Source organism: Mus pahari, chromosome 11 (genome assembly GCF_900095145.1).
Source record: "Mus pahari chromosome 11, PAHARI_EIJ_v1.1, whole genome shotgun sequence".
Taxonomy (NCBI): Eukaryota; Metazoa; Chordata; class Mammalia; order Rodentia; family Muridae; genus Mus; species Mus pahari.
In genome coordinates this window covers 25,589,925-25,616,286 of record NC_034600.1, presented here as the reverse complement: position 1 = coordinate 25,616,286, position 26,362 = coordinate 25,589,925, and the positions used below count along the sequence as shown (strand labels likewise).

At 42.4% G+C, this 26,362-nt stretch overlaps 1 protein-coding gene across 2 annotated transcripts in view; it reads right to left on the bottom strand.

Annotated features, from left to right (window-relative positions):
* The window catches only part of Ap3b1 (adaptor related protein complex 3 subunit beta 1), a 204,072-nt gene that overhangs the window by 23,570 nt on the left and 154,140 nt on the right, over positions 1-26,362 (bottom strand). For both annotated transcript variants that reach the window (XM_029543901.1, XM_021208271.2), the window contains exons 23-24: positions 8,789-9,020; positions 5,308-5,392 (exon numbers count right to left, since the gene is read on the bottom strand). In XM_029543901.1, the coding sequence (XP_029399761.1) occupies positions 5,308-5,392; positions 8,789-9,020 (317 nt within the window). The remainder of the gene's footprint in view (positions 1-5,307; positions 5,393-8,788; positions 9,021-26,362) is intronic.

Here is a 26,362-nt window from a genome sequence, read left to right as displayed (position 1 = left end):
TATTTAAATATGTTTATAGTTTTGAAGATACAATCATTAATTTATTCAGGACCGATCTGTGGAGGGACAAGGCACAATGCACACCATTTCCAGAGAGGGTGCTCTTCTCTAACTAACCTGAAAGGCCCCTCAGGACACGGTTTCTAAATGCACAGTTTTGTTTTGCTGGTCCCTGTGTCAACGCCAATGAAATATATTCTTCTGGCCTTAATAAATACTTCAACACTTTAAAAAGACATCTCTTTATTTAAAAACTATTTTGACCCTACATCTTGCTTTTTACATTTTGTTTGAATTTTAGCAACATGCTGAACTCCCTGAAAGCCAGCCTGGCATGGGACCTAGGCTGCCGTGCTAAGGTAAAGACAGACGCACTGACAAGCATTTGCATCTGCCTGATGGAGACATGCTTTTCCACCTAAGACCATGGTTTATTTCTTCTTAATATCACTTTTCTCACCATTTAAAATATTTTGTCTGTATTTTCTTTTAAGGCTGTTAGGAAAGGCTGCCTACCCTAAACACTGTTAAAAATGCATTAAACAGATGTTCTCTTGATTCGAAGATGTTGGGAGCTAATAATTCTAGCAATATTCTGCTTTTGGTTGTCTTTCTATGCTGGCCTTGACCTCCATTAGGACGTGAACAGCTTTGAGGGCGTGTCTCTTATTCCCTCTGACTTAGAGAGGATGTCTCTGATCAATTGTGGCCATGGATACTACTCAGTGAATTCACTACCCATGTGATGTACTTGCTTGTGGGTTATCCTCGGGGGTCTTGACATCAGGGACACAGCCGTATGGAAGGACACAAGTGATTTCTTTCTTGTTTGCTCTAGAAAACTTTTAGTAATAGAAAGACTTTCTGTGAAGTTCTAGTATCTTTTACTGCCCATTCATATTTTTCTATGCAAAAATTAACCCCATATAAAATAAACATTCCAACATACAAGATTTTTTTTTTTTTTTTGGTTTTTCGAAACAGTGTTTCTCTGTGTAGCCCTGGCTGTCCTGGAACTCACTCTGTAGACCAGGCTGGCCTCGAACTCAGAAATCTGCCTGCTTCTGCCTCCTGAGTGCTGGAATTAAAGGCGTGTGCCACCATTGCCCGGCTATTAATCATTTATTTAGCACACTTATTTCTACTTCAAGTTAAAAATGACCTAAGTTTTAGTGACTCTTTTGTTTTCTTCCTTGTTTGGAGTTATCAATAATCTTAGTGATATTTAACATTTTAAACCATATTTAATTTTCTGTTTGCCATTAATCAATTCACATAGAAAACAGGAAGGACTAGTATTTCTCCTTACACTTGTCCATGTTGAGTTCTGGGTTGGGTTTATGATTTCATTTACTTTTTATTACACTAGCACTTAACTTTTCACAGAGCAACAGACGGCATAGGTGAGATCTCCACCCACTGCGTTCCCTTAGTATGGAAATCCTATTATAACATGTTCTGTGTGAATCTTTCACAGAGGATTTCTAAGTGGCAGGCAGAGTTCCTGCTGTTTGAAGAACGGGAACTGAATGTGGTGAAGGTGAATGTGTAAAGGTGGTGTCCTGAGGGTAGTCTTTCTGAGCTGCTCGCTTCTTGTATGGCCTTTCACAGGCCCTTTCAGCCTGACAGCTGTGCGTTTCTTTTGTGTGGGGAAATGTTTTTCCATAATTGAGTCCATTATTTCTTTTCTCTGCTTTTGCATCTCTGTTATTTTCTGGTCTCCAGCGCCTATAGCTTCTATCCTCTACTGTGGTTTCTTCCTGGGCCCATCTTCCAGAGCACAAATCAGTACTCAGTTGTGCCCACTCCTCTACATATCTGGTCCTTCCAAAACTCCTTGCATCTTCACATCCATCTTCGGCCTTCACTTGCAAGATGCAGTTTTCAGCTCTCTCCAAAGCTCGGTCATCTTCAACTGTGCAGTTATTTTTGTAAGAGAACACACCAAGTTCTACTATACATTAGCTCTATCTTTCCCCCCCCTATGTCTCAGTTTATTAACCTGTAAAGACGGGGCAATAACAAGTTAAGGACCAATGTGCACGTTAAATAAATTTGTAAAAATTTTATGTAGACATTTGTAATTATAAGTGTTTGAAACAGCAATGAACACATTCTAACAACTTAAACACAAGCAACTCCTATAGTGGTAGAAACTGGACTCCTATTCCCTGGTGTATGGAGTTCACTAAGCAAACAAGAGATGGACTAGTCACAGAGTATAAACTGAGGCGGCAGCAAGGTAACACAGGTTGAGGCTGCTCTTCCTGAGGCAGGGAGGGTCTGAGACCCCCTGACTATCTTCTAGGACAGGACTGCGTTTCAGTCTGTCCCTCAACATCTTCCTCCAGCACAAACTTAACCTCTGCTGTGCTCCTGGGGCCCTTACAGCCATAAAGTCCTTCCCGGCAGCCTGGGGATTTCTGCAGTGGTGTCCTTAAGCCTCAGATTATGTCTGCACACAGGTGAAGAGGGAAGTCAGAGGCTGGATTAGTAGCTCTTTAATTCCTGAGTGGCCTCCTTAACCCTAACTTTCCTCGGCACACACCCACTCTGTGCTCGGTAGACCTCAGGTTTGTTGACTGTCACCAGTGTATCTTACGGGGTGTTTGGTTCTGTGGTTTTCATTTTTTCACTAAGCATTCATCTGCTTCTATTTGTTTTCTAATGGCTAATAATTCCTTGAAATTTCTGGTTGGTCAGCTAATGGTACTCTCTCCTCTATGTCTCTGCTTCTCTTTCTGCACCTATCTTAATTAATTAATCTTCTTTCTTTCTTTCTTTATTTAGCTAGCTTTTCAAAAGAGGGTTTCTCTGTGCACCCTGGCTGTCCTGGACCTCACTCTGTAGACCAGGATGATCTTGAATTCTGAGCTCCGCCCACCTCTGCCTCCCAAGCACTGGGAGTAAAGGTGTGTACAACCATCACCCAACTCTGTGCTCGCCTTCTAAAGAATAGATTTTTCTTTTTAGTGGATTTTGGACAAAAATAGTGATGCAAATGGTGTTTTATAGTTAGTTTAAGCACAATGTACTATCTTTGACATAGTCCTACCCAATCACCACCATTGTGCAGCATTCACTTTAAAGAGCTAGAATCTATGGGTGTTATATATTTTAAATTGAGTATTTTAATCAAGAAATTAATTGGGTGATGATTTAAAGTGTGAAGAGGGAGTTGTTATAAAATACGTAAGACTGTAAGACTATGTAAAATCACGTTCTCGTTGCACCCACCCATCTTATTGGGACGACACAGTAAGTCAGAGGACTGCAGCAACATTTCCAAAGGCTTTTATCAAAGATGCTCTCATCACTATAATTCTACACACTGACTTATATAATGTATTTCAGACAAAATACAAAAGCAATGGTAGCCATTCTCACTCTTCTCCTTTTTCTCACAGAACTAAGACTATTAAAGCACAGCACTAAGCCAAAGGTGCCACTTACTATGCAAAAGGCGCAGCAGTGACTGGCACCTAAGACCAATTGATCTCCCCATTACCACCATCTCCCTCCCCCACGAGCACTACTATGAAGCTATTGATTGAAGCACTGCCGATCGGTTTCCATTTTCTGATTTTGGGCAGGCCAATTAAGAAAGTGAGTGATTGTGATTACGCTGCTTCAGGATCAATTACACTGATGCAAGACAAAGTGCTCTTTTTGGAACACACAAAAATAATTTTGATCTAGCATGCTCTCGTGCAAGGTGAGATATAAAATAACTTAGTAATTTGTACCTTCACTGCAGAAGATGTATTAATGCAAGTGTTTGTAGCAGAAAGCTAATTCCTGTGTGAGATACATTTGTTATTTTCCTAAACTTAACTTGAGAGATGTTGAAAGGAAACTGTTCACATATACTACCTTGTATAGGACAAAAATCAAGCTCTACAGTGTGTATTTCTCCCTAGAAGGTCTTGGCTAAATGTAGAAGACAAAATGCAAATGTGGTCCAAGAAACTATAAAAAAAAGTCCTTGTAATTTAAAAAAATGGAAAAGTAAGAACACAATTGATTATAAATTGGAAAGATAAAGGAATATTTAGGTTTTAATTTTGGTCTAATTTGGTACAAGCTTTGTCATTGGGCTCACATTGTTGAAATCATTAAAATGAATATACCTCTGGTGTTGGAAGCAAATCTATTTAGAGAGGTGTTACTCATAGCCTGTGTTCAGTCATATTGATCTGTGTTGTTTGTCTAATAGAAAAATAATAAACAATTACTAGGCAGTGTTAGGAAAAGTAATCAGTTTTTATATATCACTAATAAAGCAGACCTCCCAAAACATAAGGGTGATGATCTGCATAAAATCAATGTGCACGCCACGGTGCTCCCGGCAGGGACAAATACAACACTGGGCCTGAGCCTCTGGGAAAATGACAAAGAAAGGTTTGGTACACCTCACCTACACAATTGCTTTAAAGGGTTTTGGTCCTGACTTGAAACTTTAAATCCTGACAAATTCTATTCTATGCTGGCTAAAATTGAGATGAATAAAATACCCCAACTTTTAAAGAAAAACAAGTAACTTCCACTTAAAAACCAAGTCAGCTCCTGTATCAGAAACATAAACGAGGGAACTCCAGGGTGGCTCACAGAGCTATGCTTGCTTTGCTCTGGCTTCCCAGCGGCCCCCGGTCCCTCGGCATATACACCACATGCCAGTCTGAAACTAGAAAATTCCAGCAACGTGTGGCTATGACATCTTAACTTTATAAATGTCCTCAAGCAGTTTGTAAAATTAACATAAAAGGAGGAAAATGTTTTAGAAAAGGCTCAGAATCAGTAATATTCTACTCAGGAAACTCACTGTGTCTCAAACTGACAGCCTGCCTCAGAAGATGCCTGCTCTGAGATACTCAACAATATTATCAAACTGTTTATTTCTCCTGGATTTTTAAAAATTGTATTGTTAAAATTAAAAAAAAAAAAACCCTAGTAATAGTTTTTTTTTTCAACCGTGCATGGCACTCTGTAGTAGCAGGTCTATCAGAAATATTTAGAATGCCCATACAGTACACAGTGTATAGGCAGCTCTTCCACGGCAGTTGCACACTGTCAAACAAAATGCATGTGCTTTAAATGTTCTGTCTTACAGAAAAAGCTAGTCAAAGACCAGCTTTACATCTTTGGTCCTGTTTAAGCAATATAAACAGAACAACCATAAATATAAATTGGAAAGATAAAGGCGCTTGATTTTTGTCCTATACAAGGTAGTATGTATGAACAGCTTTCTTTCAACATCTCTCAGCTTTACATCTTTGGTCCTGTTTAGGCAATATAAACAGAACTTACCACAACTGGAAACTGGCTGTCTGCGTAGAATCACAGAAGTCAATACCCACTGAGACTGTAACAGACCCCTCAGGCTCCAGAGAGTCTAAGAAAGAGGGTAATTTACACATTAAAACATGGAGAACAGAAGAAAGAGGCAAAGAAACTACTGAACACTCAGGCAACTTATGCCTAAAGACAAATTTAATTATGGCTCACAAGAGACTTAAACTATGAATATTAAAGGAATTATAAACTCATGAAGCTAAGCCTGAACATTCACCAGTGGACACATTACATCTATTTGCTTGAGGCTCTTCCTTAGTCATAAAGTTCATTGTTTAAGTTACCTTGTCAGTGGTGGGTTTCACAGCATTCCCGTGGATCACCTCATTGTACTGGTCCTCCCACTTTCCTTCCCCTTGCAACTGCCCCGATTTTGCTGATCCCCTTCAATCCTTCAAACGGTCCTCTCTCCTGTTCTCATGCAACATAAATTCCACTACCCATCAACTGTCCTGTCACCATGGTCATGGATTCTACCATCCTCTGGGACCGGGGTACCCCAAACTTAATGTTTTTGCTTTATAAATTTCTTTGATTGTGGGATCTTAGCACAGTAATAGAAAAATCAACGAAGATATCTCTTAGGAGATCTCTTTTTCCCACCAAGGTCCCTTTTCGTCATAATCAATCTCTCTCTCTCTCTCTCTCAAACACACACACACACAAAACCACACACACAACCACATACTCACAACCTTTAAGATGGGCACACACAACCACACACATGTGTATCAACGACCATCTTTTCTAGAGTTGCATATTGTCATGAGCTCAAGGCTATTCTTTACTCCTTTCCATGCAGAAGATGGAGCCGAAGCAAGAAAGAATTCTACTTCTGAGCCATAGCCCAGCTATCCTTTACTGAATCCTTAAAACCATTTTTGTACTATACACACTAAGGCTTGGTCTTGCTTGTATCATATATCACAGAGGCTGGCAAACCCTGCCGTCCCTCAAGCACGAGTACATTCACAATTTGGATCCTCCACACTGTACACAGGCTGGCGCTCTGACACTGTGGGACTCGCCTGAGTGGTAGGATAATGAACTTGAGGTGCAGTGCTGTGCTAATTCTGGAGGACGGTGCGTGATCAATGGCATGCTTTACTATGTGAACGCTTCAAGAACAAAATGATCAGCATAAAATTATTCATATAATGGATTTTCTAATACTTGGGCACTGTTTCTTGACTTGATGTGCACTGGAAAGGGTTTAATGTGAGTCCTTATTGAGGCCAGTCCCCCAGCCCACACACCAATCCTTGTCTTCTTAATGTTTTTTAAAAAACTAGGCAGATAAGCCATAATACTCCTGCAAAGAATCCAGCTCCCTGCTAAGGGGAAATCCAGAGATTTTAAGATAATATATAACAGATTGGCAACTAGGAATAATATTTTTGGACCCTTTAAGATGGGCACACATTTAATGAATAAAACATCTTGATTCCTTTTTTTTTTTCTCACAAAAACATGACAACAAAATATGTGGTTTTGCTGCATTCTTAAGATGATTTTAAAGGTTAGAGACATCGAAACGATAACTGGCTGTAATCTATTGCTGGTAGGGTCTGGGCAGTGTACAAACATGGAAAGAACTCTTTATCTTAAAAGCATTCGATCAATGCCCCCAAAATGAATAAAATATCACAGCCATAAAAATTTTCCTCAGAACAAAAAGCCTACAAGTAGTACCGAGGCAACAGTATTCATATTTTAATGCCACATTAACGTCATACTATGAAATTTATTGTATTTATTTCTTCTATTCTACATAGGCCAATAAAAGGTCAACTCATCAACTCATTATGCCAGCCAAAGGAAGCATTAATACTGTTCTACTGTTTTAACCTTTGGATAACATTTCCAACCCAGACAACCCATACATCAGCTACTCGACATTGCTTAACTAAACTAATTTTTAAACCAGGTAAAAAGGGCTAGATTGTTAAGTAGTAAAAGGGAAAAAGAAAAGAAAAAAGATCACAAATTGGTATATTCTATAATTCCTTGGCAATATATCAAATCTGCAAAATAATCCAGTAAAAATTAGAATAGAGTACACTATTTAAGTTCTCTTAATTAGCCAGTATAAAATCCTAGCATTCAGTAACTCCTCGCTACTCTGGTTACTTAGGAATGTCTTCTAGACCTCACACTAGAAACGATTATTTCTCTCTCGCGCACACATACACAAACGGCATGATGCCGTTTACAGAAAGCCTCACAAAGCCAGGGCTCGGATGGAGAAAACCAGAAAAGACAGACAGTGATGTGCATTCAAGAAAGCAGGGAAACCTCCCTGACTTCGTCCTGCGCCAAGAGCTTTGCTCCCCTCAAATGTTAGAAAACAGAGCTGATATTTCAAGGCTACCATGCCAGAAATCTACTTCCCTTTTGGTTTCTTTTAGATAGAGTCTGAGTAGCTAAGAATGCCCGTCTGTAGCTGAAGGTGACCTTGAACTCTGACCCTCCTGCCTCCACTTCAGGTAGGGTTTATATGAGGCTGTTGGGGTCATAACCCGGGCTTTATACACAGCCCAGCCCACAAAACTTACATCACCCTTTATGGAGATTTTTTTTCTGAAGTTTCTTTCAACTATACTTTAGGATTGTGTTCACTCATAAAAACAAAATATTTTCTGAAAATACTTAAAAATGTCAAGGGTACACCCTGACCCTCTGCTGGGTATCTGGGAAGGGCACGCTGTGTGGGAGGCTATGGGTCCAGTGGAAGCTGCCTCCTGCATACAGGGGCAAGGGCCATTGCTATTGCATCTTATGCTTTATGGAAAGAGAAGTAAGGTCTTCTTTTCTGTGTTTTGAGCATGAGGACATCTTGATTGTAAATGGTGGTAACAGATCAAGGATGTTTATCTTATAACTATCACAGATAACTACAGGCTCATAGCAAAGCATGCTCCATATCCCGTGCATGAACAGGAAGACAACAGAGCATATTCATTGTAGAAGGAGCTATGGGAGGCACTATACTCAAAAGACAACCACTTTCCTGCTGTTGGTACACAGTGAGTACTCTTCAATGAGGTGGGGAGGAAAGCTGAGCAACAGGGATGCAGGAGGTAATGCAGGCAGGGCAGACCCGCCCTCTCATCACAGTCATCAGCTCTGAATGCTGAGACCAGATTCACTAAGGGAAAAGAAGCACATTTCTCTAACATGATAAATTTAGTTTTAAAAAAATGGTTAGGAATATAGCCCAGAGGTAGAATACCTGCATAGGATCCTTGGGAAGACCCAGTCGCGCGCGCGCGTGCGCGCGCGCGCGCACACACACACACACACACACACACACACACACACACACACACACACCACTCTCAGTTAGTAAATAATTCTGTATTTTATCTTTTTCTGAAACTCTGCTTTAAAAATGAAAACATTTAGCAAGCAAGTTTCCAGCAAGACTTGCATTTACCTATTGGATGAAAGGCATGCATCTGCATGCCCACAGGAAGCCGTTTCTCCCCTATGTGGATGTTTTCTATTTTTCGATCAGAAGTATTAGTCAGGGTGATCTGTACAGAGACCATCTTGTCACTGAAGATGCAGGGCTGTCTTGGGAAGCAGTAGTGGGCGGCCAGTCCTTTCCCACGCATTCGGTGAAGCAGCTCATGTGTTTTTGTTGGCACGAAGACGGGTGTACTGACCTGGGCATGTGGGAGGACGACAGGAGTTAGTGAGGACAGTCACTGCTGCTTCTAGAAAACAAGACAATATTCACGACATGTGTTTGCCCTAAGTTATATAAAATACAATACAAACATTAGAAGATGTGAAATTACATAGTAAATGCCTCAAAGCAGCATTAAAACGTTAGTTTCCCGGGCCGTGGTGTACACACACTTAAGCCCAGTACTCAGGAGGCAGGGGTCTACAGAGTAAGTTCCAGGATAGCTAGGGCTACACAGAGAATCACTATTTCAAGAAAACCCGAACAAACACCCCCCACACCAAATTGTTTTATTTTACTCTGCAGGTATAAGTTAAAATACGTTAATAGAAAACAAAATTAACTTCAGTCATACAGTGCACGTATTTTTGGGAGTGAGGAGACGAGGTCTCACTATATAACATAGGTTAGCTTAGATCTAGGGATCCTCAGATCTTCTGTTTAGAACTTGATGACATGGAGATAGGCCTCATGCCCTGCATATGTAAATACTTTCCTTTTACAAAGAATATATGAGTTGTGTTTTTACTCTTTAACCTAAACATCCCACCTACGGCCTTCTTGGTGACTTTATAACTAGAATTATGGTTTGCTAGTTAGTTTTCTTGAATGTTTCAACTATATGAAACCCCTACCAACAACAAACACCATGTGGCTTCCTCTTCAATCCTGACTACTTCCTCGCACAGCTTCACAGCTTCTCACTGGTAGCACAGGTTTCCCTTGACTCCACAAGTCTTCTACCTCATCCTCCGGAGTGCTGGGATTACAGCACTCACACACCTTTTCCCCTTGAGCTTCTTCCACTGTGAACTCCGGAGTAAGCTAGCTCTGTCCTTCGGCTTACTGATTAAAATGACCTTCCCTACCATGTTGATAACTGTTCACCGTCACCTGGGAAACACACCTGGGCTAACTGAGGAAGGACACCTACCCTGACTAGGGGAGCCCAGGCAAGCATTTCTGTCTGCTTCCCACCCACAGACCCAGAGAACAGATCCCACCCAACTCTGCCACCATGCTCTCCACCATGATGTTCCACTGTCTGCTCTTACACCATGAGCCAGAGATCACTACTCTTCTTCTTTTTTAAAGATTTTATTTATTCAATGTATGCAACTACCCTGTAGCTGTCTTCAGACACACCAGAAGAGGGCATCAGATCCTTTTACAGATAGTCGTGAGCCACCATGTGGTTGTTGGGATTTCAACTCAGAACCTCTGGAAGAACAGTCAGTGCTCCTAACCACTGAGCCTCGCTCCAGCCCCAAGATCACTCTTCTTTAAAAGTATTTCTCACAGAACCAAGAGAAATTGCCAATACACCTATTTTTGAGATCAATTAATTGTATTTTAATTGAAATCACAAGCAGTAAATTGGAGAAAGAGGGAGGGAGAGGGAGGGAGAGGGAGAGGAGAGAACAGACAGAAGCTGTCTATTACAAAACCATGGGTATTCATCTTTCCTTTCAAAATCTAAGTACTGTAGCACATCAGGCCTGTTACAAGTAACTGATAATAAATAACTTTTAATAATTTTAAATTCAACAAAAACATCATAAATATGAAATGATAAACTGCCTACTATGTCATTAAAACAGTATTCTATAAAAGGTCAACTAGTATCAGAATTTAAAGTAACCTTTGTAAAATTATGTCAATTTATTTGCAACATAAAAAAAAACCCAGAAAACAAAACAAAAAACCAAAACCCCCAGCTGCTTAAATCTCAAATTTCGTTCAGAATTTTCTTCCCATTAAGCCAATGCTTCCACTTAACCTTGCTGGTGACGGTCGCAAACGGTCTGCCATTAGGTTTACTTTGGGTTCCTGCAGGGCTAAAGATCAGACATAGGACCGCGAAACTGCCTGGCAAGCACTGGTGTTCAAGTCTCTGGCTTGCCTTTCTTTCCATGGGGCAGTGGTACGCACTTGTAAGTACAACTCTGGAGGCTCAGATAATAAAGGCACAAGTCTTTGGGCTCTTCTGTGGTCCCCAGCAAGACTCTGTCTCAAAGAATAGTTCAATGTGAAGAAAGTGAAATCCTGCTATAAGCCTTCAGATGCTGTTTAGCACAGACCCAAACACCAATGCTCGGTGTGAACACACTCCACGACAGAAAGGTGACTATAGCATTAAGTGTTTAGGAGCGCAGAGACGGCATTAGAGTCACAACAGCCAACTTAAGCACACGCCCTCAGCTGACCAGTGGTGTCTTCCAGTGTTACATGCCGACTCTCTTACTTAGATAACAAGCATATGTCACTTTTGACCCACACCATGTCTGAGATGTGCCCATCACTGAGGAGATGGTGATGCAGGCAGCTTCGCTGAACACAGTACGGGGGTGAGAGCTGAAACTCTTAACACCGAAAGGAAGAGGTGAGTAGGAGGCTGGGGAGGAGCGTGCAGCACACTGCTTAGCATCTTCAGTCAGCTCGGCACTATGGGAAGGGGTGCACATCTTTAGGAGTGGGGCCAGCTACAAGGTTTCAGGTTCTTGAGAATGTGCATTCTAGTTTTAGGGCCATCTTTCTTTGAACTCCAAAGCTCTCTCTCCATAGACTCATGCATGAATGAGATATCTCAGGGCTTTCTAAGGACACTATTATTTCAAGCACAAAGCAGCAATTATCATTAGCCACTCATTTACTTTCATCCCACATGTACTGAAACACTTTACTTAACCCTGATACTAAGTACTCTAATGCAAAGTGCTCAGAAAACTAAGTAAACCCATCAGTGATAAATGCCGCAACAGAGGTCGGCCCCCAGCCTCAGCGCAGGCAGGCCTGACATCCTGGGGAACAGGAGAGAACCCAGCCACGTGAGGGGACGGCGTCCAACTGCTCCCACGGGTGCCACAGCCTTCTGAGCCCCCACCATCTCTCAGCTGCCTAACTGGTCTTCTGGCTTCTGTTCGGAGTCCCACCAAGCAGGCGCTTGTGTTCAGTCTGTTGGAACACAGCAGGCAGAACCACTCCACTAAGATAAGGTGGCACCGTGTCGTCACCCCTCTACCTGAACCCTCCAGTTCTTTGAAGAGTAAAAGCAGAAAGTTTTTACAAAGGCCCAGAAAAAAAAAAAAAAAAACAAAAAAACAAAAAAACGAACCAGACTCCTGACACCACTGCACTCTATGCCTGTCACCTGATACCCTCTCTTCTTTAACACAACAGCCATACTTCCACCACATGCCTGTGGCATTTATCATTCCCTTTGCCCGGAAGGTCCTGTCCCTACATATCCACCTGGGCCAGCTCTGAGGTGCCTCTGCTCCAATGTCACCTTCCTAAAGAGGCTTAACAGAATTTCTCTCTCCTCCTTCTTTCCTTGTCCTTTCCCTCCCTGACTTACTACTATGTCCCCTTCTCCCACCTCCTCACTTCCTTCATTTTGACACTAGGTCTCTATGTGGCCCTGGATGGCCTGGAACTTGCTTTGTAGACGAGGAACTTACAGAGATCCACCTGCCTCTGCTTATAGAGTACAGGTACTAAAGATGTGTACCACATGCCCAACATAGTCATAATAAAATATTTAATTATTATGTTTATTATCTGGCTTCCCACTCGCTCATTACTTTAAAACATAATTTTACCATTTTCATAACTCAAAGCATAATTTAACCATTTTAAATATTATAGCATTTCTAATAATCTACATCTAGCATTGGTTATAACTATATTTGATGCTAAGTCTTCAAATATAAAATTTTCCTAAAAATATCACAGGCCTACTGGAGCAGTGGGGTGATCAGTTGAGAGTCAGCATCAACATTTATTAGCTTTAGGAAATGACTTAAGATTTCCATTAAATATAATTATTTCTGTTATATATATATATATATATATATATATATATATATATACACACACACACATATATAATAAAATTATGAACAAAAGAAAAAAAACTGTTTCTAAACATGTATACAAAGATCAATTTATTGACAAGAAGGAGTTCTATGAAAAAACATTAGAAACATATAGATTCAGGTAAGAAATGGTTTTAATAAAATCCGTACCACCCAAGACAGGATAAAAAAAATAGTGCTAGAAAACGCTAGTTTTTTTTGTTTTTAAATGATTTAAGTGCACTGGTGATGTGCCGACACGCCTGTTTAAGAGCCCTGGAACTGGAGTTACAGACAGTTGTGAGCCACCATGTGGGTGCTGGGCACGGTGCTCTGAACTGGGGTCCCTTGGAGGAGCAGCTAGGGCTCTTAAATGCTAAGCTCTCTCTCCAGTCCTGAAAACACTAGTTTTAATTTTATAATGACAAATGTTCTAAAGTTCAAAGTTTGCTGCATTCTAAGCAGATGACAGGGGCCATCCTCACCGGGATTCCCTAGGACATAACTAGCTCACTAGCTGCAGTGGCACTACAATGAAAAGCAGTTTCCCCAGCCAGAGGAGAACAAAAGCATCAAGGACCAGTGAGATGATCCCCACAAATCTTCCCCAGCACATGTTTAAATAATAAAAGTCGTTCCTGTACCTTTAGATGGTTTGTGAAAATAAGCAATCAATTCTGCAGCCACAACATTATTTCTAAAGGAAATCTATGTGACTCATGACGCCTGTAGATACACAGAGACAAAGCACACATATTTTATCAGTTTATTACAGTAAGCAAATAAGCGTGGAATGAGAGAGCACATAACTGTCTACTTAGTGCTTACTGAAACATTTATAAGAGCTGTTATCTCCCTAATAACAGACAGACAGCGTGCGATTTTAGAGAGGAGAAAAGCTTCATATTTTTTAACACTTCACTAAAAAGTAACTGAAGAGTGTAAAATGAAAAATACTCTGTGCAGTTAGCAGGTAATGGACCATATTATCAACTCAAGTTAGATTTATAGGGTACAAACTAGTCACTAATAGTTATTTTATGACATAGCATGTCTGCTTTTTCTTGAGATTATTAAGATTAAAGTTGTAAAACTTCTTTTGAACATAGCTGTTCAAAATGATTGAATTATAAAATTTGAAATGAGACTTGAAAAATAAAACACGGAGCATCAAGTGAGTGGATTATAACCAGGCTCCTCTGGCAGCTGCATTACTATTTCAGAGATGACATCCCCACATAAAGCTTTATGAAAACCATGTTTTTCAGCCTTTTATGCTTTAATCTGTATTTAGTTACACAATCATCTTTAAGTATTATCAATCTGTTCTGTTTTTAAATTTCAAAAAAAATGAAGAGCTGTAATATATAAACTGTTCTCCTCGTGTCTTGTTTTCTTTGGCTTATTTTATAGCAGTGCCTGCTTAGATTTGACTTATAGAGCGATGAGGAAAGGAAGTATTTGTAAGTAGAGGTAAGCCACATCTTTTACATTAGTGCTTTTTAAACCAATACGTTTCGATTGGTAAGAATTATATGGCAGAGAACCTCAATATTGCTTTATTTACCTAGTAAATATACAAAGTGAGCCTATAGTAGCTCCAGTTCAAAGCACTGAACAGCACCAGTATAGGATGGGGTTTGCTTTATCCCTACCTGGACACACAGAGTCAAAGAAATATACTGGAACCTTCCAAAGAACATTACTTCAAACTAATGTTCGTTAAGAACAACTTCTTACTTAGGCATGTAAATCTGGCTGATGTAGAATGCAATTGTGACAATTTCCAATATTTTGAGTAATAAGCACTGATTATGAAAAAGCAAGGCTTCTTCATTTATTTTTGTAATAATCAAAACATCTTTTAAGAACTCTGTTTGGAAGGGCTGGAGAGACAGAGAGAGCAATGGCTCAGGTCACTACTGTTCCACCATCGTTCATGGATTTCATTTCCAGCATCCACATGGCGTCTCACACTATTTATAACTCCAGTCTCAGGGGATACAAAGCTTTCTTCTGACCACTGTGACCACCAGGCATGTATGTGGTACACAGACATACAAGCAAGCAAAAGACTCGTGCACAAAAAGTAAAACTAAAAAAATTTTTTGCAGGCAGTTCTGAACACAATATGTACACTTAATGAATTCATTAATCCTTGCAAGCCAGTAAACAGGTACCAGCAAGCAATGGTTATTTTTGTGAGTTTTCACTCTAATGGTTCTAGTATTTGTAAATGGTTGTGAAATCATAATAGTATTTTATGATGTTAAAAATTTGTAAAATTATATTTTAGTATGGAAATTCTTGATTAGAACAGCCTCTCTTTCTTCTCTCTCTTCAGGCTGTTTTCTGTACCATGCTGGCACCACGGAGTGGGTATAGTCTACAAGGCTAAGATACTCACTTACAAAGAACCTGGGACTGCAGATGCAGCTCAGTGGTAGAGCACTTGCCCTGTGGTCCCATCCCTAACACTACCTATTACAGCTCTGGCCCTACATATAGAATGTGTCTGTTTGCGCTGATTTTGTAGAGGGAGTTACTTTACAACATTCTGTTCTTTCCTTTCTCCAAAGACAAGTCTATAAGCTTTATTATAAACACATTTAATTAAAACAAAAATCTGGCTAGTATGATCTTGGCTATAGGTCTGCTGTTCACAGACTATATTCCTAACAACTCTGGGGCTTCAGCATATTGAACCACGTCAGACGCAAAAAAGCATCTACTGAGATGACCCTGCAGTTCCTGACCTTAGGTCTGTTTATATGGTGTAACGAATTTCTGGATTTATGTATTGTGAACCAACCTTGCATCAGTCATGCTGTATAGTCTTGTTAATGCGTTCCTGAATTGGGTCTGCAAGTATTTTGTTGAGCAATTCTGCATCCATGTTCTTCCAAGAAATTGTTCTATAGATCTGTCCTTCTTTCTTTACCTAATTTTGGTATTAGGGTAATGGTGGCTTTGTTAAATGACATTTTCTAATGCTTCTTCATCTTCTATTTTTGGAATAAGTTAAGAAATATTGCTTTTAAATCTTCCTTAAAAGATTGATAAGAACTTAACAGTTATTCTGGCTCTGGGCTTACTTACTTCCTTTTCTTTTTTTTCCCCTCTTGTTGGGAAACTTGTTAATAGTATCAATCCATAATGGTTCTATTTAAATTATTTTATCTTCTGGCTTTAATTTTGGTAGGTCACATGACTTTAGATACCCCTGAGTGTGTTGTTATCCTTTAGCATTGCTCTGGCTATTCATGGTCTTTTGTGATTCCATTGGAATTACTGGACTTTTTTTTCTAGATCTAGAGAATATGTCACTGGAATTTTCCTGGGCACGGCATTAAACCTGTAGATTAGTTCTGGTAGTAGAGCCATCTCCACAACATTAATTCAGTCAATAGAGGAACATGGGAGCTCTTCTCGCTACCTAGCATCTTTGAACTCCTTTCTGTGGGTCCGAGTTCCAGCTGCCTGAGGGCACTGCCATCCAGAGGTGGAAACCCCACACCACCACCAGGCTGGTGTGCTGGGCTTCAGGGAAGCACTGAGACACTACTCCAGGGGTGGGAACATGCAGATCAGTCTGAGATGTGGGAAAGCTGGAGCTGGTTTGGGGGTCCCCAGACCTGCAATGAGGCTGGGGCTGTGGGGCTCTCAGACTCTTGGACACCCAGGCACTGCTGGAGTCTGGGAAGAGCCAGGGGACCTGCAGGCAGAGAATAGAGTCTAGCCCGAGGCCAGGGCATTGTGGGGGTGCGGTGGGAGGGGTGAGGCTCTCTGTCTGGTCTCAGCAGGTGACTGTCCTTAGCTTGGGGGTGGTTGAAAGGGGCTAGGGGAAGCTCAGAGAGGCTTCCACCAGGGGAATTAAGCTGCAGCGCAGTGGGCAAATGCCTTCTCCATGGCTCCCCACAGTAGATCTGATGAAAGAGACAGTCCATGGTTCTAAACTTTAATCCCAGCATATGAGAGGCAGAGGCAGGCAGATTTCTGAGTTTGAGGCTAGCCTGGTCTACAGAGTGAGTTCTAGGACAGCCAAGGTTATATAGAGAAATCCTGTCACAGAAAAACAAACAAACAAACAAACAAACAAAACCTGTTTATTGACTGATCATATCGGAAAATGAATGTACACCCCCTTCTCACGGTCTGACCTAAGATTAAATACCTTTTGCAGAGAGGGATGTATGGAAAGGGAAACTTATTGGCTAAGTCCTCAGGGCCTCTAAGTACCTTATTAGCATGGAGCCTATGTGTTCTGGGCCTACGCAACTACAGGTCACGGTTCCTTAAGTGGGCAGTGTGGCATGTGTTCCAGGACAGGAATCTACCTGGCAGGAGTTGGGGGAGGGGGGGAGCCCACTGAGACTGGAGTTCTCAGCCTGCTCTACCCATCAAGCTTCCTGGCATGGTTTTACTGCCCCACACTTTCTTCGTCTTCAAACTTTCCTTGTAGAGATCCTTCACATCTTTGGTTAAGTTTACTCCTAGGTACTGATGTTTTGGAGGAACTACTATGAACAGGCTTTCCCCACTCTTTCTGACAGTCCACTATTGGTATATATGAAGACTGTTGTGTTGCTGGGTTTTGTATCCTGTGCTTACAGATGTCAGAGTTTCTTCCTGGAACTCTATAGTCTTATGTCTCACAAATGAGATTCTGAATCATTCCTTTCTTATTTCTACCCGTTCTGTGTCACTCTCTTGTTCAACTGCTGCAGCTAACCCTCTGAGCTCATGGTGCAGGGAGGAGCGAGAGTAGGCACGCTTGTCTCACTCCTGATTTCAGGAAAAGCCTGGAGCTTGCTCCCCATGCCTATTTCTTCTATTTTCATTTTTCTCTTGCCCATGCTATATAACGTTACTTTAGTGTGCACACCTTTTTTTTTTTTTTTTTTAATTCCATTACTATCTGTATCATAAGCCCCCTCAAAATGCTTCTCTTAAAAGCAGGGCTTCAACTTCCTCCTACAGACGATGGGAACCAACACAGGGACCCACACTGGACAGCACGCACAGTCTGAGAGACCTTGGAACACTCATTCCTAAACGGATGTCTCCATCAAATCCTTCCCCTTAGGACTCAAGAGACCTTTGTAGAAGAGGGGGCAGAGAGACTGTATCCAGAGGAGATGCAGAACACCAAGAAAACAGTGTCTTCCCGATGCAGCACACAGACGCACTATGAATTCACAGAGACTACGGCAGCGGGCACAGGGTTCAAAGCCAAGCCCAAAGAGAGAGATGGGTATGAGCTCCCAGCATTAACCAAGAACTCCAACTGACAGCTGCTTGCAAAGGAAAAGCTAGTCTTTTCCACTGCAGTCTCATGGGTTATAGTAACCACACATAAAGGGAGACCCCATGCCTACTCTGTGCCATTTTTGTAGATTTTTTTTTTTTTTTTTGGTCTATCTGCCTGTCTGTCTGCTTGCCTGTCTGTCTTTCTCTACCACCACCCCCTCCCTGGTCTGTTTTCTAAAGAAGGAGAAACAAATTGTGGAGCTGGATGGGTGAGGAGCATGAGGAGCACCTCGGAGGAGATGAGGGAGGGGAATGAAAACAATTCATTTCCAACTAACAAAAGAAGGACTCTGAAACAGGACGGATCCAGCCAGCCCTGGGACACTATCAAGTCTCAAGTTCTAATGACCTTGACACCACACTGGCACTGACATTTATCTGCCTTTCAGGGTTGGCTTAAATTTAGGCATCTGAAGAAATAAAGGGACCAAGGAACATGAAAGGCATGAATAAGGTACTGAGTGACTTTCCTGCACTGAAGTGAAAGCTCGCGTGCCTGGAACTCAGTGCAGGTGAGGCCGAGTGGCTGCACAGGGCACAAACAGTGAGGTCTGCAGAACAATGGGATGCTGGCAAGGCCATGTGTGAGCGGTCATGGTCTTTGCTGAATGGGTGGTAGGGACTCTAAGGAGGGCAGAGGACATGGCAAGATGGCCTTCCACAAGGAAGAGATTAGGGTGACAATGGATTAGCCGGGAGGCAACAGCTGGTGCTTTCTATAAATAAACTCCTGGGTATCAGCCACTGAAACAGACAGAGGTACAGGTCACAGTGGGTAAGGTCAGGCTGAGAGTATGCACTACAGAAGTACAGGTCACTGTGGGTAAGGTCAGGCTGAGAGTATGCACTACAGAAGTACAGGCCACTGTGGGTAAGGTCAGGCTGAGAGTATGCACTACAGGCCTGCAATCCACAGGGAGACTCCCAGAGAAAGGCTAGACTCTGATAGACAACTTACAGACTATGTTGGGGAAACTCGGTACTGTGCTTGGTGTTCAGAGACTGGATCGTGGTTCCCAGCCTGGCTGTGCCTCCCTGCAGTCAACTGAACTATCAGGTAGGGGACATAAGTCTCCAAAGCTGAGGGACATGGATCTTTTTTTTTTTTTTTTAAAGATTTATTTATTATATGTAAGTACACTGTAGCTGTCTTCATATACTCCAGAAGAGGGAGTCAGATCTTGTTAAGGATGGTTGTGAGCCACCATGTGGTTGCTGGGATTTGAACTCGGGACCTTTGGAAGAGCAGTCAGTGCTCTTAACCGCTGAGCCATCTCTCCAGCCCAAGGGACATGGATCTTATCTACATAAAGGCTAACAAATAGGGAAAGACATCTTAGCCCATGTACATATGCATTTGATTGGAAACACCCAAGATGTCTTACTCAGTGACAGCACAGTGGAAAGAGTTCACTGCACACTACACATGCCAGTCTCAGGTACCAAAGGTTACTGAGAATCCCTGACACTGGACAAGGATGGGAGATGGGTTCTCAGATCCCAAGAGAGAAGTAGAAACACATACAGTCACTTATATACAACCATATACACACTCATCCTGATTTGTGTGTAAACATTTAAAATCTCTCACTGACAGATCAAGCTGATGTACAGTACAGGAACCTTGAGCTCTTTAGAGTACAAATGTGTGAAGCAAAGCCATTTGATGACCTGACCTCTGTGCTAATTTATATCAACTTATCTTCCTATGTTAAATGCTCCTTAATTATCTGAGAATCTCATTCAGTGCATTTTGATCGCATCCATCTCCTCCCCATCCCCTCCCCAGGTTCTCTTCCCACACCCCACTTACCCAACTTTATTCTCCTTACTCTATCCTGCCCCCAGCCCCATTACATCTAGTTTATGCTGGCCAGCCACCCCTGGAGATGAAGCCTACAGAAGTCACAGCATTAAATAAATCGGACTTTCCCTCACCCAGCAGCTATCAAGGTCATGAGCTTCTCAACTAGGTCACTTTCCACGCCCCACTCTTCATGCTGGGAGTCTGCCTGGCTTGATCTTGTGAAAGTCTTCAGCATGACGTCACGACTCCTCAGAGTTCATAGGTTCTACCTGTCTGTTGTGTTCAGAAAGTCCCATTTCCTTAAAGTCATTCACCACCTGTGGCTTTTATAACCTTTCTACCCCACCTTCAGTGAAGACCCCACAGCCTGGATGGGAGAGATTTACACACCCACTAGGGGATGTGAACTTTCGTACTTTTGTACTCCCAAGTCCCTGACAAGCCGTGGGTCTCTGTGCTAACTGCCATCTGTGCATACCTACCTTCAGAAGTTCAGTTGCAGAATTTTATTTTTATGCTAATTAAAAACAAGCTCTTAGTATTTGGACACATTTTGGGAGACCAAATCAGAATACCAAGATTAATAGGAATGTGCTGGAGTAGTGGCATGCACCTTTAATCCCAGCACTTGAGAGAGGCAGATACAAGTAGATGTCTGTGAGTTTGAGCTAGCCTGATCTACATAACAATTCCAGATCACCCAGAATTACACAGTGAGTTCCTGTCATAAATAAGTGAACGAACGAACAAACAAACAAACAAACAAACAAACAAACGAACGAACGGTGAGTGAAGATGACCAGGACAGTAGTTAGGGCTTGGGTACTAGTGTGGATGCCAAACATCACAACTCCCTAGGCTTCCCTGTCTTCTCTGCACAGTGGGACAATTTTACACATCCTGCCTGTTTCACCTGGCTGTTGTAAGGGCTGAATGAGATGGTATATGTGTAATTGATTTTTAAGTTCTTCAACGAAGTTCAATAAATGGCATTTGGGGATTATTAGTAAACCGAGTTTTCAGTCATGTTGAAACAGCAGTCTGTCAGATGACAAAAGGTCATGAGGTTAAAAGTACACATCAAAAAAGCTGAATCATCATTGGAAAAAGGCTTTTATAACAATATTGCTGTATTTATTGATAGTGCTGTCCAAAGACCTTTAAAAAAGCAATCCCTACCCCCATGTCCTTTCCCTCTCAGTCAGCAGTGGCTAAAGAGACTGTCTCTAAAAGGTTTCTAAATGATGTTGATGTTAAAATATATAGGATCGTCATTTAACAGCCTTTTAAAGAGCAGTCCGTGCACCATCTTTGTTAACAACGAAGGGAGGTAGAGACTGTTTTTTCAAAGGCTTTTAGAGGATGTTAAAAGAATATATAGTGACATCATTTAAAAGCCTTTTAAATAACAGTCCTCCTCCACCTCCCCCCCAATTGTAATGCCCTTGGCTTTCATTTATTTTGTACTATGAGCTGAAAATGGACAAGCAACAGATTACTGGCTATATAGTAGAGTCTGTGGATGGAGGCGATGCACTGCTTTTAAGAAGGCTGGTGTCCAGAAATAAATCCAACTCTTCAAGAGCAAAGTTTTATGTGTATACAGGATGGTGCCCACCCACCCGATCACGGGGCCCTTTGTCTCCTCTGCAAGCTTTCCAGACGAGTTACCATACAAACAGGAGCAGAGCTGCAGTCAAACCAGTCCAAGAATTCCTAGGGTGTGAGTGCAGCCCACGCCACTGCCCCCTAGTTAATGCTCCCTCCATCTAAGGCTAAGGCAACTCTTAGCTCCTATTCTGCTGCTCTCATTACCCAGCTGCCGCCCACCAACAGCAGTCAGGGCTATTGGTCATATTCACCGATGAGGGAAGGCAGCATGAAGCCTGACAGACTTCAGGCTCTGAGATAGGTCAGCTACGATTAACCCTCTCACATAACAACACAGAACAGTGTTAGCCCAGAATACAAGATAGGAAATAATTTTACACTTGTTGCGCTGGGCCTCCTCTGAAAAGAATCCTTTCATTTTAAGAACAATATTTAATAGACCCATAATACTTTGATGAAGGTTTTTTAAAAATTCCTCAAAGTATAGCTCCCAAGCACAGAACACCTCAACCTTGGAATTTGTTGCCTTTACTTTTTATCCAGTCTTGCACAAAGAATTCACTGTAGTTCTGATTTGCTTAAATCACAGTGAACCCTCTCTTACTTGGCATCCCACCTTTTACCTCACACTAAGTTAAATAGCTAATACACAGGCTAGCTGCAGCCCATGCTTGCCCATCGCTGTACCTGCTGCCTCAGGTCTTACCAACACTCTGCTTTGACATCATTTTTCAATTTTGGTATCATTTAACTTTTTGCATATTCTTATGGCCCAGGTAACTAACAATGTGCTAAGCCTGAATAATACAATCTCTCTGCATGTTTTAGCCTTTTGCCAAAACATAAATAACATATTTCTCTGATGCCTTAAAAGCATAAATGAGCTAGTCATCTAATGAGATAAATTAATGTTTTTGTCAAAACCTATTGTAATTCTGATGCTGTTGAAATATGTGTTAATAGTTTCTTACACATCGCAAAATAGCACCAGGAAGAGGTGAAAATTAATTTGCTCTGAAATTTTCAAAAAGTTTTTGAGAGGACCTGATAAGAGGCAATGGCTTGATTAGACAGGAGACCATAATAGCAAGGACTCCATCTGAACCTAAAATGGCCAAAGAGGACATATTACTGTGGCCTTTAATGACCTCTAAGAAAATTGAGCTGTCTCTAGAAGGTGGAACACTAGAAAGGCTAAGAATTTCATCTTTTTCCTACATCTCCAAGAAGAACAAAGCCATGCTGATTTTTTAGTTTAGGTCAGTGAGAGCTATTTTGGACCCCTGAAGGTCCAAGGACAAGAAGTCTGTGGGGCTAGAGAGACGGCTCAGCAGCTAACAGTACTTGATATTTTTGCAGGAGACATGGGTTAGGTTCCTCACACCCATGTGGTGGCTCACCACCACCACCACCACCACCACCACCACCACCACCACCACAACCACCACCAACACTACTGCTAACTCCAGTTCCTGGAACTCTTATGGCAAAACACATAAGATAAAATTCAAAAGGACAGTATATTTGCATTGCTTTAAACCATCTGTGGAAATACCTCTCATTAGTAAGTAAACTATGTGTGTGAAACCTTCCGCTGTGCACTCCTGTGTCAGGAAGTCTAGTGGAGGATGTGGCACAGATGACTGCAGAAAGCTCTGCAGGGGTGGGGTGTTGCAAGGCCTGGGAGGCACAGGCTCAGCCCTGCAGTGCTGACTTCAGTGATGGCATCTACAGTAACCCCCACAGCTCTCAGCCTGGGTATGTTTGCCCCAGCAGCTAGCTTTTCATTTGAATAAATAAAATACCACGACTGACTGTGATCTTTCTGTGGTTCCCTGGCAGACACTGGGAACAAATACAGAGATGGCCTACACCACTGTCACTGCATCTTAAGCCCCTTCAGGGGTGGCAGGCCCTGAGTCTTTCTGGCAAGGAACGAATGTAACTGGGACCCTCTTAGATTAGTATTAGCAGCAGTAATAAGCACTAGTAAACTACAGAACAGAGAGATGTGTTTCCGCGGGAAAAAAAGGAAAAGGAAAATGGAAGGCACTGTGGGCGGGAAATGAATGTGGAATGATGCAGCGGGGCTGGACACCAGTGGGCAAGTATTACCAAGAACATTAGTTACCCTGAAGAAACTTCCAGAAAAGGCAACTAACTGTGCTAGAGACATCTTTTTCTGAAACAAAAGCAAAACATAGGTCTGATGTTTAGCTGGGTGGCAGTGGCGCACGCCTTTAACCCCAGCACTCGGGAGGCAGAGGCAGGCGGATCTCTGAGTACAAGGCCAGCCTGGTCTACAAAGTGAGTTACAGGACAGCCAGGGCTACACAGAGAAACCCTGCCTTGAGAAAAACAAAACAAGAAACACACACACACACACACCACCACCACCACCACCACCACCACCAATTTAAAAAGTCTCTGTTTAAGAAGGGAAAGGTGACATGAGCCTCTGAGTGCAGGTTCTAACATCCTGAGGCTGGCTCTGTGACAACTCCCCCTATTCCCACGCCCCCCCCTCCCCTGTCCGTCACACACTACACCTAGTAGGTCTGTGAGTGCTTAGGTAGGAAGTCTAAGTGGAATCATCAGCACCTGATATGCAACAAAGGCCACCAACCTAGGTCTGTGTCCATCTGAACGGTAAATGCGTCCTGGGAGAAAGTTCACACACGTAAATGATGTTAGGAAAGGTATCCGCTCTAACCGAGCTTCTACTACAAATACAGTCTGGTGTTTTCTCTCCACATTGGGCAGCGCTGGCCCTTCCCCTTCCAGACCCTTCATATCTCTGCAGCAAGACTCCACTCTACACCCCCACCCCCAGCTCACGTGATTTCTACTTCCCTAGCGCATAAGGCATGCAGCCTGGAGACTGCAGCCAGGCTTCCTTACTCCCACAACATAAGACATAAGACAGCAACATTCAGAAAGCAGACCACCACCGTGACATTTATTTCTTGAGCCAGGGTCTCACTATGCTGCCCAGGCGAGGCCTTGAACTCACAACCCTCTGGTCTTAGCCACCTGAGTACTCGAGACTTCATAGGAGCCTTTGCACCGAGTTTCGGAGCACATCTATTAATACAATCAATCAACTTTGAGAAAGAAAACTTTCATCAAGAAACCATAATCTCAAAAGTTTTATTTGAAAGCAAAAGAGAATTCACTCCAGACAAAAAAGCCAATCTGCAAAGACTAAAAAGAACATGAAGCTACACAAGCTTCCTATATCCTGTCCAAGCTGTCCTTAGCAATCTGGAAGCAAGTTTCCCTGTGTAAAGCCTGCTCAGGGCAGCACGCCGCCTCTGACCTAACAGCCTTCTGGCTGAGGGCTCCGAAGGAAGACAGAGGCTTCAGTCACATTTATAAAAACAGACCCCTAGCAAACACGTGGCTCAGTCTGAGAACATACATAAGCTCACTGGAGATGAGGGGGAAAGGGACCTGCGTCAGGATTCCCGTGTGCCTATTTATCAAAATACTGATGAGTTGATAACATTTTCTAGATATGTCTCATTCTTCAAAAAATTAGTTAAAAGGACACGTTTTCTAGGGGGAACCTGCTATGCCAGATGCTAATCTCTGATAGATCTTTTTTTTTTTTTCCCAATAAAAAAAAAAGATTTATCTCGGGTGGGGGGGGGGGGGGGGAGAAAAGGGGGGGGGGGGGGGGGGGGGGGGGGGGGGGGGGGGGGGAGAGGATATAAAGCTCTGCTGTAGGTGGCTGCTGCATATCACACGCGTCCGAGAATGATGCTCTCATAACTCAACACTTGGGGCAACATTTGGAAGCAAAAAGGACAGTGACCTCAACAGTTTTTTCCTGGTGCAAAAGACGTCTCTGCCACAAGGCAACACCTTAGTTCAAGTTCACATGCTGGGTCACTGCTCTGAACAAAACAGCCACACAGAGACCTGCCAGAGCTCAAACTCTTCTTAGGAAGAGCACCCACCTTCACAGAGCCCTCTGCACCCTGAGGAAATAACAATCCGCTTCCTAACCTTGACTTCACAGCCCACCCCCTTCTTCCCACCTCCTTCCTTCCTTTTTTTTTTTTTTTTTTTTCCTTCTTTCCAAACAAGTGACAAAGAACATGGAAGCTGATTGAAGGGGTCCATTACATATCAACTTAAAGAAAGGCAAAGTGATTGATGGAACCCGCAGTCACCTTCAGTGCTGCCTACGGCACCTGTATCCTTTTTGTCAAATGACCTGAAAATCCTGCTGACAGTTCAACATTCGGCACAAGGATACACAGGGTGGGGCGACAGTTCTCAGTGTTTTTATTTGCAAAGAAGTCTGGAGGGGTAGAATTTGAAAGCAAAAGTTAAATTATCTATTTCGTGAAGCTTTATGCTTTCTTCCACACAGCCCCTGATATCTATCAGATGGCTCTGCAGAAGCCCAGTCTTGGTGGGCAGACGGAACACACAGCAGCAAGGCGGGCAGCCCAGATCTGCACACCATCACCCTTTGCTGTCATTAGAATCAACACTTCACTCAGCAGGTCTTCTCTGTCAAGGCCAGAGCAACTACAGTGAATTTTACTGCTAGAAGAGGCATGTACGGTTCTCATTCACCCGCTTTGGGGTGGCCCATCTAATAAAGCAGTTAGCCAAAACAGAAAAGGGTAAACAGAATCCTAAGAACATTAGCCCTCTCTCTAACTCCTTACCCACTGTTTCCCAGTAGGCTTTGAGAGTCACCAGAGAAGCTAGCAACCA